We start from the raw sequence: 19,028 nt of genomic DNA on the forward strand, positions 1-19,028 counted from the left end.
ACAAGTTAGTCACCTCGTCTTTTTACCATCGCAGCGCAAGACATTGGGTGCGTTTTTATCCCCTTGTTATAGACGTCCCTGGGACGCACTGCTAGGGTCTGGAATACCCTTCCCAAGTGTGTCTCTTCTGAGTTTTATAACTTGGGTACCTTTAATACAAGAGTGAATAGGCACCTTAGGCGAGCAACAAAGCCTAAACTTAATATCAAGGCACTTATATAGGTACTCGTAAATACACAAAACCATCTTCATATTTCGCTTCAAAGGTTAAGACTACTTAACTCCGTTCCCTAATAACATAATATCTCTAATAACACAATTTGTCTAATAACATAATATCTGTAATAACACAAGCCACCTCCAATCCAAACATCGCTACCTCCCCGAACGTCTAATTCTACACTCGCGAGATAATAAATTCGGCAAAGTTGAAACGCGTTGAAATTAAAGCAATAACAGTTAGAATTACCAGCGACGAGGTTTGCATTACAAATTGCTGCCTACCATATATAACAATATACTATAACACTTATATAACAACTTATACTTAAGTGCAAAAACACATTAAAGACATGTCACGTTAAACCTCTGTAAGGCAATTTGTAATGTTGTGCATTTCAGCAAGAAGTCCATTGGTTCAATTCCTAACTCGGGTAAGCTTAGAATTTTATATTTTCTAAATTGGTTCAGGTATTGTTTGGTTATAGACAAGGGTCGTGCATAGTTACTCGTAGTAAAGATACAATAAACTTGTACCTCTTCCAAGCTACCGTTAAGTATCTAATCAACCAAAATCACTGTCAACACCTCCTGAAAACGCCCTCATGTTGAAGTGAAAATTGTACGTAGATGGCTAACGAATGTTTCCTGGGCTGGGTGGATATGTCGCTGTAATTCGTCGATATTTAGCGGAAAATAACAGTATATATCAAATCCATCATTCACACTTTACTCAAAATACAGGCTAGAGGCAGACCAGACCGAATAGTATGATAAAATTACATTGGGCGCTATCAACGCCACGCAGACCCCCGTTCCATGTTATTAGGGTATTCATATTAGTTCCAAACACACTATAATTATTGCTATATAATCAAACAACGATAATAAAATCTTTAACCACAATAATCCTAAATATTTTATAGAAATATTTAGCTATGGACTGAAATTTCAATGTAATACATACAAGCATGCCTGAGCCACACTCAGGACGGACAATAAAAAATTGATCTAGCCTTAGCAATTCATAAACGGCACCACTAAATACAGTGAGGCGACTTTTTGTCGCACGACATGTCGCTAACGTGTTCGCGTCCTACTCAGTCTGCATCGCAAATTGCTAGATCCGATCTACAATATAACATATAACAGCGTGTAACTGTAATTCTGTTTGTGGAATCATCGGGGAATACTCTCCACTGTAATATACGGGCGACTGGGGTGGCCATGTGGAGCGTAATTGATGGAATATGTAGGACTTTTGTTATATTTACGTTTATTAAATTCGATTTTCAGATTTTATTAATTGGAAATTTCTGTACCTATTTAGAGTTTTTGAACGAAGCTAGTTATTACCCCTATGCAAAATACTTATTAACTTATCGGCAAAGATGCACTGCCGCGAGATTAAACTTTTCGCTGTGTAGCAAAATGCACGGTTGTGTGCACGGTTCTATGAACAACATGATTATAACGTACATGCCATTTACGAACAACTTCTGCGTGTTTCTTAACCTTAACGTAATATTGCCGTGCCGTACCTATCTCTTCTCTTCACTCTCAAGATACTCGCTCTCTTTAGACTAGTTTAGGTAGACTTCCGTTTTTTGCGATCGCGATGCGCGACCGCGACCTGCGACCGCGCGACCCACTGCTATAAATGGAGCACTAAACAAAAGTGGTCGCGCGTCAAATTCTCGGGCTTTGCTTAGTGCTCCATATAAACTCATACTAAGCAGTGGGTCGTGCGGTCGCAGATCGTGGTCGCGCGTCGCGGTCGCTAAGAATGGAAGGCTACCTTTACAATGATCAGTTCTCTTACGATGATCAGTGTTGAACAGAACACTGTATGTTTTAGTTATACTAATAACATATCTAGTTCTAAATACGCGCAGACTTTTTTTTTTACCCGTCTCGTGTGCCGCGGATTCCGCATACGCGATGTGCACTCAACAATATAATATAGACAGGTTGGTGTACCTGTTGAGGTACACCAACCTGTCCTATATTTTCTTCCAAAGTTGTAAAGTCATGGTCACCCTAGTGCCGAGCTTATTACAGCTGCCTTGAATCATACTCTGTCGGGAGCGAGCAATATTAGTGATACTTTATGAACGCGCTTCTACTACTGCTACTCGTATAAAACTCCTTGCGTTGCTAATAAAACTACTTACGTTACCTCCTCGCAGGTAATTCGCCAAAGATTGCTTCAGTTCCCGCTTATTTGTCGGTTTTCTGCTAGATAAATATTTACGAGAGTGTACTTGGAAAATGTTTATAAGATTATATTAAGAGTTTGCTTTATTTAAAATTATTTTATAAGGTGAAGCTCCATTCGCACGAGAGCTTTTTTAACGCCCATAAAAAAAGTATTCAAATATAGTATAAAGGTCTATTTCACAACAATGCACTGTTCGAATGAAAGCGTCGTGATTTAAAAACGCTGTCGTGTGAACATATACAATGCATTTGAATGCTTTTTTAACGTCCGCTAAAAAAACTCTCGTGCGAATAAGGCTTAGTGAAATATCATATTGTTATGTGATGGTACGGTTTTTTATATCTATACTTCTATACTAATATTATAAAGCAGAAGAGTTTGTTTCTTTGTTTGTTTGTTTGTTTGATTAAACGCGCTAATCTCAGGAACTACTGGTCCGATTTGAAAAATTCTTTTAGTGTTAGATAGCCCATTTTTCGAGGAAGGCTATAGGCTATATATTATCCCCGTATTCCTACGGGACAGGAACCACGCTGGTGAAACCGCGCGGCATCAGCTAGTAGAATAATAATTGCATTTGCCGGAAATTTGAGCTCTTTACGTTTGTTGAGTTAGGCCTTTTTACCGTGAAGCTATCGAGACTTATCGTCAAGCGTCATTTCCATTGGAGTAGGTTCATGTTCTTCATCCAGTTGATCGCTGCAGTTATATCTTGCTTCTTTGTAAAATTAGTTCTTCCATTCTCATTATATCATTCAAGATCGTCGATTTCCGGTAATCTTGGCCTGGCTTTCATTGAGATGTTCCTGGATTTCGTTCAGTATTTTTTTGCATTTTGCCACCCTGGTAGACTATTGGCCTAACCCCTATCATTCTGAGAGGAGACTCAAGAATATGGGTTGACAATGATGATGATGATGATTCACCCCTTTCTTTCGTAAGACTCTCGATGGTCCGTGGTAACGAGGCCCGCGCAGGATTTCATACCCGCGCAGTCCTTCCCCTCCCGTCGCCCGCATATCATGGAAGTGTGATGACACTTCGTTGATGCACGAACTTGCCAAGCTATAGCGTACAATGTTATCCGCAACATTTTGTCGCTCAACAGAGGAGACGACACGGCTGACGTCGAAGTTCCCAGCGGCGGCGGCGGTGGCCGGACTCGCGGCAGTCGTGACGGCAGCTGCTGCGATTGTCGTGCTTCTACTGAGAAAGTGAGTAAGGAAAGAAAAGAAAGAAAATGTCATAATTGTCAACCTATTTTTATTGCCCAATACTGCAGTGATCAATAAAATAGGTTGTACTGTAACAACTGCTTTTTGAGAGTGAGTTCTTGAGGTCGTCTCTATGTTTCTCAATCTATATTTAGTTTAGTTAGACAGAGAGATGGAGAGACTATAAAATCGCTACTTATCTCTCTGCTTGTGACTTTGTGTGATAAATAAATGCATTATTGAGTCTAACTTTGCGTAAATAAAATTAATTTCATCACTTCTTCACAACGAAACAACGCATTTGGATATTCAAGGTCAACAAAAAAATCCGCGAAGTCATATTATAAACACATTTATTTCACTTTAAAGGACAGTTTTTTACCCATTCCATTTAAATATATAAAAGCGAAAGGTATCACGACATCTCGAAAACCGCTAGACGTGGAAATATGAAATTTGGCAGGGAGGTAGCTTTTAGTTAGTAGACGTTCGTTAAGAACGGGCTTTGCCTGTCGCAAAGCCCGTTCTTAACGAACGTCTACTTAAGGAGGACTACGCCGGATTAAGGAGGTCTAAGGGCGGACGAAGTCGCGGGCATCCGCTAATCTTCTGTTAAATGGTCAATTCATTTACAATGAAAGTTTACATCAATGTTTCATCCCAACAGACGCAACGAGGCTACATCCACCAGCAAGCGTCCATCTCAGAGCGTGGTGCAGGTGGACGCCAACGGGCGACGCTACCTCATCGCCTACCCCGCGCCCGCTGACAAGCCGGACACCAAGCCCGACATCCTCAACCCTAAGGCTGGTGAGGCTCTTTGTGTCATCATCATTATCATTATCATTCACCATCATTAACAACTCATATTCAGCTGACTGTTGAGCACCAGACCCCTCTCAGAATTAAAAGGACCACGCTGGCCCAATGCGTATTGGCAGACTTCACACTCGTAGATAATAATTAAGAAAATTCTCAGGTTTGCAGGTTTCTTCACGATGTTTATTCAGTTATCCTTGATCTCTATCTATCTATATATCTTGATGATTTAATAATTAGAATTTATAAAAAAAAACATACATAGAACCTCCTCCTTTTTGGAAGTCGGTTAAAAATATTTTAGAAATATTTATAGGCGTTTATTGAGAAAGAATACAATAACTTATCCTAATTACTATACAAATCATGCCCACGTGAAATGGTGGCAAGAATATTGACTGCATTTCCGCGCTGGTTCCAGGCTGATCCTTGGCGCAATAAATGAGCCAGCCCTTCTGTCACCAGTCGAGGCAACGAGATTTATTGTAAATAAATAAAATAAATAAACATTACCAACTGCGCCAAAGATCGTCAAACTGATATACATATATTTCTTCTGTAACAGAGAGCGAGCCTCCGCGCGTGGTCCTGGAGTCAAGTGACAGCAAAACCTACACCATCAAGGAGGCGAGCCAGCCCTGCAAGTCTTCCTACCTCCCACCAGCCCCCGAGGATGATATGGTGAATATTCCCTCACTTATAGCATCACTAAAGTGTTTTATAGATAGCATGGGTGACAGTCGCCTGTATGACGTTGATAATACGTACTATTATCGTGGCAAACTTCCAAGAGTGAAACGAACTGTCACCGTACCCATGCTATCTGAGCGCCTGCACCTTTGTCCACGAAATAATCAGTAGGCTTTCATCCCCTTTTCAACCCCCATACATTTTACATTTTAACTTTAGTCAATAAAGCAATCACCGTAGATAAAACTTAAAAGTTACAGGTTTTTATAAAAAAATTCAACCCCTGTTTAACCCCATACGAGAGTTAAATTATTATGTTTATTACATTCTATTTATTTACAATACTTAAATTATGTACGGTTTTATTTTTTTAGACAATTTTTAACACTTTAGACCAACCCACTTTAGGGTCAAGAATTCATGAAGTACCATTATTACATGAATTCCTGAATCAGGTTTTCACATTAGGATTCATATGTATATCATAACTAGCAGACGTCCGCAACTTCGTCCATCTTTAGACCTACTTAAAAAATCCCGGTCGCAAAACTTTCATCCCCTATCATCACATATCCAAGCAAACCTTTTACTTTTCAACATATCTGTCCTCAGCCATTTTTACACTACCCGTTTTTTATCGTATTAATAAATTTATTTATCTTAATGAATGAAATTATTTATTTTAACTAATATAACAGCCTACAGTGTAATATTTTAATGGTTATCATAAAATTGATGGCAAAATCAATTATATATTACGCGTCGTTAATTATACCGCGGAGACCAATTTCAGTTCGCACTCAATTGAGTTATGAGTGTGTACGTAATTATGGTAGAGGGTTAATACGCACTACTAATGTTAATGTAACGTAAACCTTTATGTACCGTCGTGTGGTCTGACTGTTAGCGATGAAATGGGGCGGTCCCTAATGTCAATGTCAACGCGTCGACACATTAGCACCGTGTCATATCAGGGAGACAGAATCAAGACCGGGAGCCGCAGCAGAAAAAGCTGACACCGGTAAGTGGCTAAAGTATGCCTCTCAGACAGAGAGTTACATATTTGTACCTTTTGCCGTGGAGACCCTTGAGCCATGGAATCACAGTGCCAAAAAATTTTACCGAATAATTTTACCGCGGCTAGTTGCCTCGATTGGTGACAGAAGGGCTGGCTCATTTTTTGCGCAAAGGATCAGCCTGGCTGTCCAGCGCGGAAATGCAGCCAGTGTTCTTGCCACCATTCCACGTGGGCATGATTTGTATAGTTATTAGCCACTAATTTGTATAGTTATTAGATACCAATCTTCTCGCGCTCCTCTATACTCGTACCACTCGGGCCGAAGCATATCAACAAACATGAAAGTATTCGTTATCAAACCTATGGTGGTCTACCAGACCACACGTCGGAACTTATGTAACTAAAATGACACGTCGGTACTTAAAGGTTAATAACGTGACACTCAGAGGTCGAGGTATGCACTGTTTGAATGCCCTGACCACAGATCTGAGAGCAGCCACGGAGGTACTAACGAGGGGGTAAACGCGAGAAGCCTCATCTCACGTATGTTGTCAAGCGAGGAGCAGTGGCCCATAGGCTCCGAACCACGATGAAATGAAGAGAGGAAAAAGAGTTAGAACAAAAGAGAGAGAGAGTAAAAGAAAACATCACGAAGAAATGCAAAGCGGTTCCGTGCTGACCACGGAGTCCAGGGAAGGCACTAGCCGGCAGATTTTCTTCCCTAAAAAACGTGACACTCAGAATCCACAGTGCGTGAAGGCCTTTTACGACTAGTCATTATCACTATCAGTTAATTTGACGACCTCGCTGGTGTAATTGTTAGTACTATGGATCTTAACAGAGATGTCCTGCATTCGATTCCTAGTAGGGCCAGTTTAGAATTTAATAAATATTTCGTTAGTCTTGGTCTGGCCACGGCCGAATCCTCCCGGCCGTGGCTAGTTACCACTCTACCGGCAAAGACGTACCGCGAATTTAGCGTTTCGGTACGATGTTGCGTTAAACCGTCGGAGATACGTATAGAATAAACTCGTACCTCATCGACATTAACATCAAACGTGACTGCAGTCAAGGGCTAACTTGTCATAGAATAAAAAAAACCTTTTGCAATTAGTCAACACAATTATTAGCTACCACAGGCGTCTCTTTGTAATAGGATTAGATAGGATAGGATAGGACGGACAAAAACTTTGTAAAAGTTTGAAACTACTGAGCACGAACCTCCTCTCAGAATGAGAGAGGTTAGACCAATAGTCCACCGCGCTGGCTCAATGCGGATTGGCAGACTTCACATACGTAGAGAATTAAGAAAATGTACTGGTATGCAAATTTCCTCACGATGTTTTCCTTCACTGTTTGAGACACGTGATATTTAATTCCTTAAAAAGGCCCATATCTGAAAAGTTGGAGGTGCGTGCCCCGAACCGGATACGAACCCACACCCTCCGGAATCGGAGTATATAACTATAAGCTAGAGAAAAAATATATTTATATGAATTGATGATGGTGAAAGATTTGTCTTCTGACCTCTAAAACATAGTCAGCAAAAGTCACACAGTGTCTCAAGCGACTTGTACATAGTAGCACCATGTATTAGTAATGAAACTCCGCATCAATTCCACAAACAGCTCTCCAGCCGGTCATCCGCACATCCCCCTCTCGCACCACCCTGCACGCCCTCACCGCCTGCAATTATATACGCGCGGCTAAATGTACCGCGGAGAGAGATATAAGCGAATTGAAATGTACCTTGTTATCACTTACATAATTATGATAATAATTGTCACATAACATTTGTTACGCTTCGCTTAGATTGTAAGCGAAGTGTAACAAATGTTGATTTTCTATAACGTTCTAAGCGCTTCTGTAGCCATACCTTACCCTTACCTTACCTTATCAGCCGATAGACATAGGCCTCTTGCATGGACCTCCAAGCACAACGATCTCGAGCCGCCAGCATCCAGCGGCTCCCTGCAACCCGCTTGATATCCTCGGTCCACTTAGTGCGGGGTCGACTGCGCTTTCCGGTGCAGGGTCGCTATTCCAGCACCTTGTGACCCCAACGTCCATCGGCTCTTCGAACTATGTGGCCTGCCCATTGCCACTTCAGCTTCGCGACTCGCTGAGCTATGTCAGTGACTTTGGTTCGTCTGCGGATCTCCTCATTCCTAATTCGATCACGCAGAGAAACTCCTTACCTCGCTCCATCGCCCGCTGAGTGACTTTGAGCCTTCTAATAAGGCCCATAGTTAGCGACCAAGTCTCGGATCCGTAGGTTATCACACATTCTCCATCAAAGCTCATCTATTAAAGCGACCCGTTTCCGTGGCAGTATGGGATTGAAGCCCATGATACTCGCTGATATTGTAGCTTTCCATTGGTGATAGAATCTTAAAATTGTTTTTTTTTTATTTTATCTGTTTTCATACCGAATGGGGAGAATTCTAAATAAATTGTGAATTGATGGCTTCCTTATGCTGTGAGTAGATATCAAAAAATAAAGTTTACTGAAATACCTTTTTGCCTGGACAATTTTACTTTTTGTCATCCACTCATAGCACAATCAATTAAATTATTTAATTAACTATGTAACCAATTATCACTATTTTATTAAAAAACTGTTATTTGGTGGTGGCTGTTGATACAACTGCAACGAATTTCCATAGTTACAACGGTAAGAACGGTCGGACACATTTGATCCCTGCCCCGTTGGTTTATTGTCGTATTCACTCCTACAGTCTTTCCCGACTAGTCAGAGGGGAATGGCAATATTGGCCATGTTGAAAAGATATGGCAAATATTTAAAAAAAAAAATTTGACGAGTTTTGGATAGCTAGGATTAGCAGATGGTCCACAGGAACCACTTAAATTAGAATGTGGAAAGAAATAAAATGGGAACCTCTGAGTCGCTAGATGCAGGCGGCTCAGGATCGTGATGATTAGAAGTCCCTACAAAAGGCCTATGTCCTGCAGCTTTGATGATACGAGTCAGAAACGAGGAACTAATCTTTTTTATCTTTTCAGATGCCTCAAAGATAACATAGAAGGGGCGAGCAGCGCGTCGTGTAAATATACCATTACATTGTACATTTCTTGATTGCCAATGAACATAAGTTAAGAGAATATAGACGAATTCTTCCATATCACTTTAAATTTTCATTCATATGAGAGGAAGAGATCTCTTTAAATGACTTCAAAAAAAGGACCCTACCGACAAAGACGTACCGCCAAGTGATTTAGCGTGCGTGCGGTACGACAAGTTAGCCCGCTTCCATCCTAGATTGCATCATCACTTACCATCACGTGTGATTGTAGTCAAAGGCTAACTTGTAAAAAATAAAAAAAATTAGGCGATTTTTTTTTAATGTTTGTTACATAACTTCGTCATTTAAGAACCAATTTTGAAAATTATTCTTTTGTTTGAAAAAGTTTACTTCCAGATTAGTCCCATTCCATTTTCATAAAAATCGGTTTTGTAATTTTGTGTTAAAATATAACTATTAAATAAAATAACTGAAATACGTCTTTGAAGTCGGTTCCATTTTTATTTTAAATAGATTAAATTAATTATGAGTTTAACTCATTTTGTATGTGTTTAAGTAAATTAAACTCACACAAATTATTAAACACATATAAATACTCGAATAATCGAGTTATGGAGGCTCTTTTTATTTTGAATAAAGATCTCTTCTTCATATATAAAGTTAATTATAATAATATAATATTTAATGTAAATTCTATGATATCTTTAAATAAATGTTGATACTTAAAGCAGTTGGTATTTTTTTTTTCTCAAAAACGAAAGATAAATAATTAGAGTACTTCAGCCGTAGGATTTGCTTTTTTAAGGCTTTTTTGCTCAAAGATTGGGTAGTGGGGTAGTTTTTTATGTGTTTTACCTTAAGTATAAATAGTGGGTAGATAGAATGAAGGTCTGAAGGAAGAACAAAAAGGTGGTCTAGACCACCAACCACCACATGCTTTCAGTTATAGAGTCACCACTCCAAGCTTGTGATAATCCTTATAATGAATATGAAGCTTAAACCCATCACGCAGCTGAATGTCGGCTGCTGGTGATAAAGTTTTGACTTTATGATCACTCTCAGCTGTTGTTAATGATAAAGATTGGGAGCGATGGTTTAACGTGCTCTAATCAGAAAAGCTCAGTATAGCCCGACCCAGGACTAGAACCCAGGTCTATTGCACCAACAAGGCAGTCAGTTATAACAAGTTGAAAAAAATTGCAGTAATCCAAAAAATTTTATTTACTTCCTGTGTGAAGGGGAATCGTTATATAACAGACTACGCCGCGTAGTTTTACTAACGTAGTTCCCGTTCCCGTAAAAATACGGGAATAGGAAATAGCTTATAGTCTTCCTCGATAAATAGGCTATCTGACACTGAAAGAACTTTTTAAATCGGACTAGTAGTTCCTGAGATAAACTCGTTCAAACAAACTCAAAAAAAAAAAGCTTTATAATCACACTAATATTATAAAGGCGAAAGTTTGTGTGTAAGTGTGAAAGTGTTTAAGTGTGTAAGTATGTTTGTTCCTTTTTTACGCTGCGACTACTGAAGCGATTTAGCTGAAATTTGGAATGGAAATAGATTTTACCCTGGATTATACCATAGGCTAGGCTTTTCATCCCGGAAAAACTCATGGTTCCCGCGAATGAGGAGAAAAACTGATTTCCACGCGGACGAAGTCGCCGGCCTCCGCTAGTATTAGTATAAAGTATAAATAAAAGACAATTTCCAGCTGACGGAGTAGCGAGCTGGCATGTTTTTATAGATGAGGATCAGTAAGTATTTTCAAAGTAAGCTTTATAAATAAAGGAAGTAGGTACCAGTAGGTGGTGGGTAGGTATTAGCAGCTCCCGCGATCGTTAGCCGTGATATTCATCTCAATGCTCATCCGATCGACGCAGCATCTGTATTCATTTGCGAACGAAACGTCTCTGAGGATCAAGTGTTGAGCTATCTAGGTAATGCATGGATAGCACGGGGATTATCGGGATATTTCTCGATAGAATGATATGTATTTTATATTGGATCGTTAGTTTTCATGAACTTACGAGTATGTGTTATTTATTCAACGACAAGCCCTTGCATGGGATTTAGATACGTGATGGAAGCAAGCTTACTTGCACATAGCTTTTCGACGATCTCCGTGGCGCAGTGGTATGCTCGTTGGATTAACAAGACCGTCCTAGGTTCTATCCCTCATCATCATCATTATCAATCCATATTCGGCTCGGCTGAGAGGAGACTTGAGCTCAGCCGAGGTTAGTCCAATAGTCCACCACGCTGGCCCAATTCGGATTGGCAGACTTCACACACGCAGAGAATTAAATAAATTCTAGGTTTCCTCACGATGTTTTCCTTCACCGTTTGAGACACGTGATATTTAATTTCTTAAAATGCACACAACTGAAAAGTTGGAGATGCATGCACCGGACCGGATTCGAAGGCAGAGGTTATATCCACTGGGCTATCATGGCTCTAGGGTTCAATCCCTAGCTGCGCCGATTGTGATTTTCTTAATTCGTCCAGGTCTGGCTAGTGGGAGACTTTGACTGTGGTTAGTTACCAACCTACCGGCAAAGACGTACTGCCAAGCGATTTAGCGTTCCGGTACTATGTCGTGTCGTTTACATTGAGAGGACTGTTTCATCAACAATAAAGAAAAAACTAGGCAAGAATTCCTATTTTCACACAAAAACGGACTTTTGCTGCAAGCGCAGAAACGCAGCGCAGAATCAATGCATACCTGTGGCTGCGTTTTAGCTAAGTCGAAACATCTATATGCTAAATTATTTACAACCGCTTCACAAGGTTGCAAGTTTGAAAGAAAGAAAGAAAAATGCGTTTATTTCGAAATTATGCCACACATCACAATATCTCCAGTACACCAGGACATCCAGGACAATACCCTGCGATGTGTGGCTTAACCAGAAAATGGCCCCAACTCAGCAAAATGCTACGTGACCATTTGAATTTGGACACGTAGCGCTGATTTTCAGTTGGAACCACAGATTGGGTAACGCCACGAACACAGCCAACACAACACAGTTTGATGAAGTTTAACAGAATAGCTACTGTACAACCAGGTAAAACCTGGAGCTCTCACGTCGTGGGTATTTGAATATAATGCGAATGTTAAATATATCAGGTCGGCAGCGGCAGGTGGGTCGATGCCGGCAGACAGCCCGCGATTTATAGCCTCGCGCAATAATTGATGACGCGACCGAGGACCTTTGAATTAAATAAATCTTGTCGCGAGTACACTCCATTACAGGATCCCGGTGTTTTAATAAATACATTCTCTTACTTTAATGGTAAAGCTTTTTCAGAATAGCTGGAAATACCTGGTGTCATTATCATCATCATCATATCAGCCGATGGACGTTCACTGCAGGACATAGACCTTTTGAAGGGACTTCCAAACATCACGATTCTGATCTGCCTGCATCCAACGAATCCCTGCGACTCGCTTGATTTCGTCAGTCCATATGGTGGGTGGGTCGACCAACACTGCGCTTATTAATGCGGGGTCGCCATTCCAGCACCTTGGGACCCCAACCACCCGTCCGTTCATTGCCTCTTCGGATTCGCGACTTGATGAACTATGTCAGTGACTTTGGTTCTTCTGCTGATCTCCTCATTTCTGATTCGATCACGCAGATATACCCCGAGCATAATTCGTTCCATCACCCGCTGTGTGACTTTCTTATGAGACCCGTTAGTTAGCGACCAAGTCTTGGAACCTGTTGTAAGAATCCTTATAGTGTGACATTCCTCATTTATTTTTAATCGACGACAAGTTATTACCCTGTCGAGACAGATGGACATAGAAAAACTATCTATATGAAATAACGCTAACAACTCTCTTTGCCAATAATAGTTGAGAATCTGGCAATTTGTTCCCAGCGAGTATGTCTTCATTAGCAGAGACATAACAGTACTCCCCCCGGGTATTGGGGCGAGTGGCTCAGTGACGGGACGAATCTGTTGATTGCCCTGAGCAAATAACGTTCAACTGATCGGTAACTAGACGGTTGACCCGTTTTATTCATCAACTATTATAGGGATATCATGTAAAATTTTTCGGACAACTTTTTCTATATATCAGATTTCAGTGGTTTTTAGGGTTTCACGTCAACAAGAAACCATTATAGTTTTGCCATGACCGTTTGGTTATTTAGCTCACAGACTATAGGTCTGACAGATATGTTTTTATAGCAATTCGCAATTCATATAGGCAACCTATTTACATTGCATATATGTGAATATTATCTATCATTTATTTCTTACTAGCGGACGCCCGCGACTTCGTCTGCGTGGAATTTAGTTTTTTACGAATTCCTCGGGAACCATAGATTTTTCTGGGATAAAAAGTAGTGTATGTGTTAATCCAGGCTATAATATATCTTAATACCAAATTTCAGCTAATTCGATTCAGTAGTTGAGGCGTGAAAGAGTAACGAACATTCATATCATGACAGGGCCCCATGTATCATGCATGCTAAGCTTATGTATTAGTTTGTAAGTGCATGGATGCTAAGTAAATAAATATCTCAAATATCTCACAAACATCCAAACATACATCCAAACATTCATACAAACTTTCGCGTTTATAATATTAGTAGGATTTGTAAATAACAGATGCGAGAATATATTTCTTATGCCGAAACTAGTTTTTATTATGCGAAAAAAAGCGGCAAATTGACCGAATTTCATTGAGTCGCATAGTAAAGTTATTCAAACAAATAATACCTGAATTTACATGGTTACAAAATGTCGAGTAGGTAGTGTGCTTAGAAACTTTAAAAACTGTATAAACATATACGTAAATATATAATGGAATTAAACACAAAATTGTACATGTGTGCGTTCAATAGCGTAGCTAAATTCAGCTCACAGGCGGCACCTGAACTGGGTCCTAACTGAAAATCAGTGCTGCATCCTTTTTTTATTGAAAGTATGCCGCAAAATGCTGAGTTGGGGCCTTTTTCTAGGTTATGCCACATATTACAGGGAATTCTTTAGCGCTCCACTGTTTGAGTGGACAGTTAAGCCGTAAAATAATTTAGATTTAATGTGATATGTGGCATTACTTAAAAATAAAGATCTTTCTTTCTTTTTGCGGCCATTTTGTAGGCACATAACATGTCTATTGTCTATAGTATAAAGTATCATTGGATCTCGTACTCTAAGACTCAAATAATCATTATTTGATGTTTATTTTTTATTTTATTTTTTATTGTTATTCATATGTTCATATGTTTATTCATATTTTACCGGAACTAATGTTACAACCAAAAAACCGGTTCTGGCGCCACCGATTTCCCAACTCCGGGCTGTTTTTGATAATTCCTTGGAACATACAAATCTTAAGTACAAATACAATACCCCCAGGTGTCATAATAGGTCAGAATTCAATAAACACACTCATAATTCATGATAACGATCCTCTAGAGATAACCCATATTCATACAAAAAGTACCACAAGTGAATAGCCAAAAGCTTTCACACGAAAATAGACCTAAATATTACTATAATAGATTTCAAAACTGTTTGAAGCACTAACGTAATGACTTCTTAGTTCACCATTGTATAACACGGACCCGCGAAAGTGTACACAGGAGAATAAATTAATTAGGAAGTCGCTAAAAGGTTCGAAGTTCGATTTAAGTAGTTTTGCAACTTCTATTTTAGCCACAACTTCATAACCTACCTTAGTAAGTAGACGTACAACTTTTTGTGACAAAGCTTGTGCTTGTCCGAGAAGAGCTTGCGCCCATGCCTCTGCCGCCAGGCAGCATTGCTGTGTATAAGGTACCGAGTTCAAGTCCTGGACTGCAGCTCATCATAATGATTTTTCAATAAGAGGAATTCCAATATATTTTTAAAAGCAAATAGGAGTTTGAGAGTTGGTCACTATAAACATCTTATGTTACAAAGTCAAAACTTTATGGACCGATTTGAGGGCCAAATAAAGCCGTGATAGCCCAGTTGATTTGACCTCTGCCTTCGGAGGGTTGTAGGTTCGAAACCCAGAACATGTACTTCCTACTTTTCAGTGCATTTTAAGAAATAAAATAATAAATATATAATAAATCGATGAGCTGTGTGGGTAACTTTTGATCTTCTGCGGGTTTTTTTTCATTTCTGATTCGATCACACACCAATCGCGTACTCCAAGCGTAACTCACTCCAATCGTTCGCTTAGTGAATCTCCATATCACCCACCCATTGTTAGAGACTTAATAGATAGATTTTATTAATAGCCTGATAATTATTTTAAACAGCCATCTTGTTACCTAAACAAATTAAGGTTTCACAAAGTCTCGTTTTAGCACATTTTAGAGGTCCAGGTTTGCCGCGTGTGGATAGAAGGTAAGAAGGCAAAGAAAATCGTGTTTATTTATCATTATTAATTGATTATGAAACACGGCTAAAACTCACGTGATATTACGTCGGAGTATGCCCGACTAGTTTCGAACCCATACGGGGCCCTTAGTCATGAGCTGGTTCTTGCATCGCGGCACGATCCAAACTGCGAAGCGGCTGCGCGACGCGCTGCTGCACGCATTGCGCGCGCGGAGAGGGGTTGAGTGGTGGGGAGTGAAGGTTCCGTTACACTCTCCGACGGTTCATTAATGTCATCTTCATTAGACTCGTCTTCTTGTAAGCAAACCGAACTAATGCTATCTTGTTCCAAGTTTGTTGTATGTGACAATGAAAGAAATAGCGGTTTCCACGCTGTGGGCAGCAACCATCCATGATCCCGATTAAAATTCGGGTGACGACTAATTTCTATCGCTTCACGTATCTTACGAGGTACTAGTAACTTTTCCCTTGACAATACAGAAGCCTTATCAAAACGGATATAATGAGTCGTACCCGAAGCTAGAACATGCTCGGCTATTGCTGAACCGTCCGTGTCCACATTCTTCATGCTCCGTATGTGTTCTTTTACCCTTGTGGTGATGTTACGGCGAGTCTCACCGATGTATGATCTACCACAGTCACACGGAATCTTGTACACCCCGGGCACGTTCAGCGGATCCCTATCCTTAGGCGATCGCAGTATACTCTTCACCAGTGCAGGTGGACGAAACCGCGTCACTATGTCAAATCTCCGTTGGAGATAGTGGCTGATTTTGTCCGTCACGCCCTTCACATATGTTAAGTACACTGGTGACCGGTTCACACAGGACGGTTTCCGCCTAGTTGTTGTTTGTGCCCATCTGGAACTCTGACGCCAACTATAGCCATTGTTCTCCAGCGCCTGTCTCACCACTCTTAGTTCGCACTCAATATAGGGTGGGTCACAAAGACTTAGGGCTCGATTTATGAGGCTTCTTGGTACCGACGATATCTGCGACGGATGGTGGTGCGAACTCGCATGGAGATATCTGTTGGTGTGAGTCGGTTTTCGGTACACCGTTGTATGTAATTCACCACCAGACCCCCGGATCACCATCACGTCTAAAAATGGCAGACCGCCCTCTTTTTCTTCCTCTTTCGTAAAATGAACCTTCTCATGTAGACTGTTGAGACACTGGAATATTATGGCCAAATCATCCCTGTTTACAATGGCAAACACATCATCCACATAACGCAGCCAAAAACGCGGTCTATACGTCATTTTATCGACCAACTCGCGTTCCACCCACTCCATAAATATATTGGCCACTACAGGTGCAATCGGCGACCCCATGGCAACACCATCTATTTGGCTATAATAGTCACCTCGCCACATAAAATAACCACTTTTAAGACAAAACTCACTCAAATCCAAGTAAGCCGATGGTAGTTTTGAATCCGTTATGAAACCCTTAATTAATGAAATTACTTCTTCCACAGGAACATTCGTAAACAAGGACTCCACATCAAAACTCACCATAATCTCTGAGTAATATCACGTGAGTCTGACGTAATATCACGTGAGTTTTAGCCGTGTTTCATAATCAATTAATATGAATAACACTCACGATAGTTTAAATTCTAAAATTTATTTATCATTGTTTACTGTTCAACTAACTTAATATTACCAAATACATTGGGTTAGTAGAGCTAAGAATGTTTTTTCGAGTTGTTAGTGTCGACATGTGCATGCCACATGTCGACTTACAATTTGGTACGTTGTTAACTTATAGATAATCTACGAACTAAATGTTAATATGGATAAGCTAGAAATAATTATTTAATAATATTTATATGGATAATGCTACACAGGAATAGAATCAGCTGCATCTTAAAACGATTTAAAACAACCAATTCGCTATTGCGGCTATACTGCATTATCATAATGCAAGTATTTTGTAGTCACGATGTATTTTAATGCAAATCTCGTCTCAAAACAACACTCCGAAGTTTCTGGCAAGTTTGCTCGGAGAAGTGATTCTTTGTAGTAACTTTAATTTCAAACTTAAACTTGTATTTTGGGGTTTTGGTTAATTAAGATATAACTAGACAAGTAACTTAATAATAAAGTGGATTTAGCCGTTGCTTTTGTCCGTCTGTATTTTCTTCAGCTTATTCTCTACCGCGAGTAAGAGGTAGTTTATACCAACTCAACTGCAGTGGTGTTGCGTCAGGACTCTGTTGGTACGTATTATTGTCATCATTATCATCAGCAATCCATATATGGCTCACTGTTGAGCACGAGTCTCTTCTCAAAATGAGAAGGGTTAGGCCAATAGTCCACCACGCTGGCCCATCTGCGGATTGGCAGACTTCACACACGCAGAGAATTAAGAAAATTATCTAGTATACAGGTTTCCTCACGATGTTTACCTTCACCGATTGACACAAGTGATATTTTTTTTTTTTAAATGCACACAACTGAAAAGTTGGAGGTGAATGCCCCGGAGCGGATTCGAACCCACATCCTACGGAATCGGAGGCAGAGGTCATATCCACTGGGCTATCACGGCTCATGTTGTAGAAAATACTACTAAAATAGTATGTGTGTGGTGCAAATATGCAAATTAAACGCTTAGATTATTGTTTAGAATTTAAATTCAAAATTGAATAAGAATAGACTGCCGGACGCTCGAGACTCTGGGTTATTCTGTTTTTTTTTTTAACAAATCCTGTGGGTACTGTCGATGTTAGTTCAGCTACAATATCCAATTTATGTAAATGCTATATTTCATCCAAATCGGCTTAGTGGTTTAACCGTGGAAAGGTATAAGACAGACAGTCTTACTATCGAATTTATACTAATTATTGACATTTAATAAAAAATATCCCTTAAAAAAAAGTAATCCCAAAAATCATAACCCTTTTATTTACGCCGATATAGTCGGGTAGAAAGTAACAAAATCCCAATATTCATTCACCGCTCTCAACGGTAGGTATTTGCACCGGCTTTGCCCTAATGAAGATAAACGCGGCACACTAACAAATTGCGTGATTATCAACCATCGGCTCACTTTATGATGATTACCTACTGGACCACGCTTTGTGATCCCTGCAATCAGGTACATATTGTATTGTTGTTGTATTACGCTTAAACTATCCCTACGTCTTCACTGTACTCGCTTTGTGATCCCTGCATCATCATGCCTGATCAGTACGTTATTATTGTAATTAGATGTATACATCTCCACATTATCGCTTTGTGATACCTGCTTATCAGTATCATTGTAGTAATACGCTTATATTATGATTCCTATGTCTTCATTGTGTGTCGCTTTGTGATCCCTGCATTTAATTACTATACCTAATAAGTATTATAGTTGTAATATACCTTTGTGTAGTTATAATAATCAGCCTATTTTATTGGCCCACTACATGGCCAAGCCTTCCTAAAAGGAGAGTAGATATAACGCTT

At 39.9% G+C, this 19,028-nt stretch overlaps 2 protein-coding genes across 2 annotated transcripts in view; one reads left to right on the forward strand and one right to left on the reverse strand.

Moving 5' to 3' along the window:
• The window catches only part of LOC112049667 (hemicentin-2-like), a 172,016-nt gene extending 162,075 nt beyond the window's left edge, over window positions 1-9,941 (forward strand). Inside the window, exons 15-18 of the mRNA XM_024087653.2 lie at window positions 3,549-3,654; window positions 4,322-4,464; window positions 5,039-5,154; window positions 9,206-9,941. Of these exons, the coding sequence (XP_023943421.1) occupies window positions 3,549-3,654; window positions 4,322-4,464; window positions 5,039-5,154; window positions 9,206-9,220 (380 nt within the window). The 3' untranslated portion in view covers window positions 9,221-9,941. The remainder of the gene's footprint in view (window positions 1-3,548; window positions 3,655-4,321; window positions 4,465-5,038; window positions 5,155-9,205) is intronic.
• Window positions 9,942-13,172: 3,231 nt separating this feature from the next.
• Window positions 13,173-16,907, reverse strand: LOC112048634 (uncharacterized). Its single transcript, XM_052888298.1, has 2 exons — window positions 16,193-16,907; window positions 13,173-13,201 (listed from the first exon to the last, which is right to left on the reverse strand). The coding sequence occupies exons 1-2, from the start codon at window positions 16,905-16,907 to the stop codon at window positions 13,173-13,175; spliced, it is 744 nt and encodes a 247-aa protein (XP_052744258.1).
• Between the last annotated feature and the right edge of the window lie 2,121 nt (window positions 16,908-19,028).

The sequence above is a fragment of the Bicyclus anynana genome, chromosome 22 (assembly GCF_947172395.1).
Source record: "Bicyclus anynana chromosome 22, ilBicAnyn1.1, whole genome shotgun sequence".
NCBI classification, from domain to species: Eukaryota; Metazoa; Arthropoda; class Insecta; order Lepidoptera; family Nymphalidae; genus Bicyclus; species Bicyclus anynana.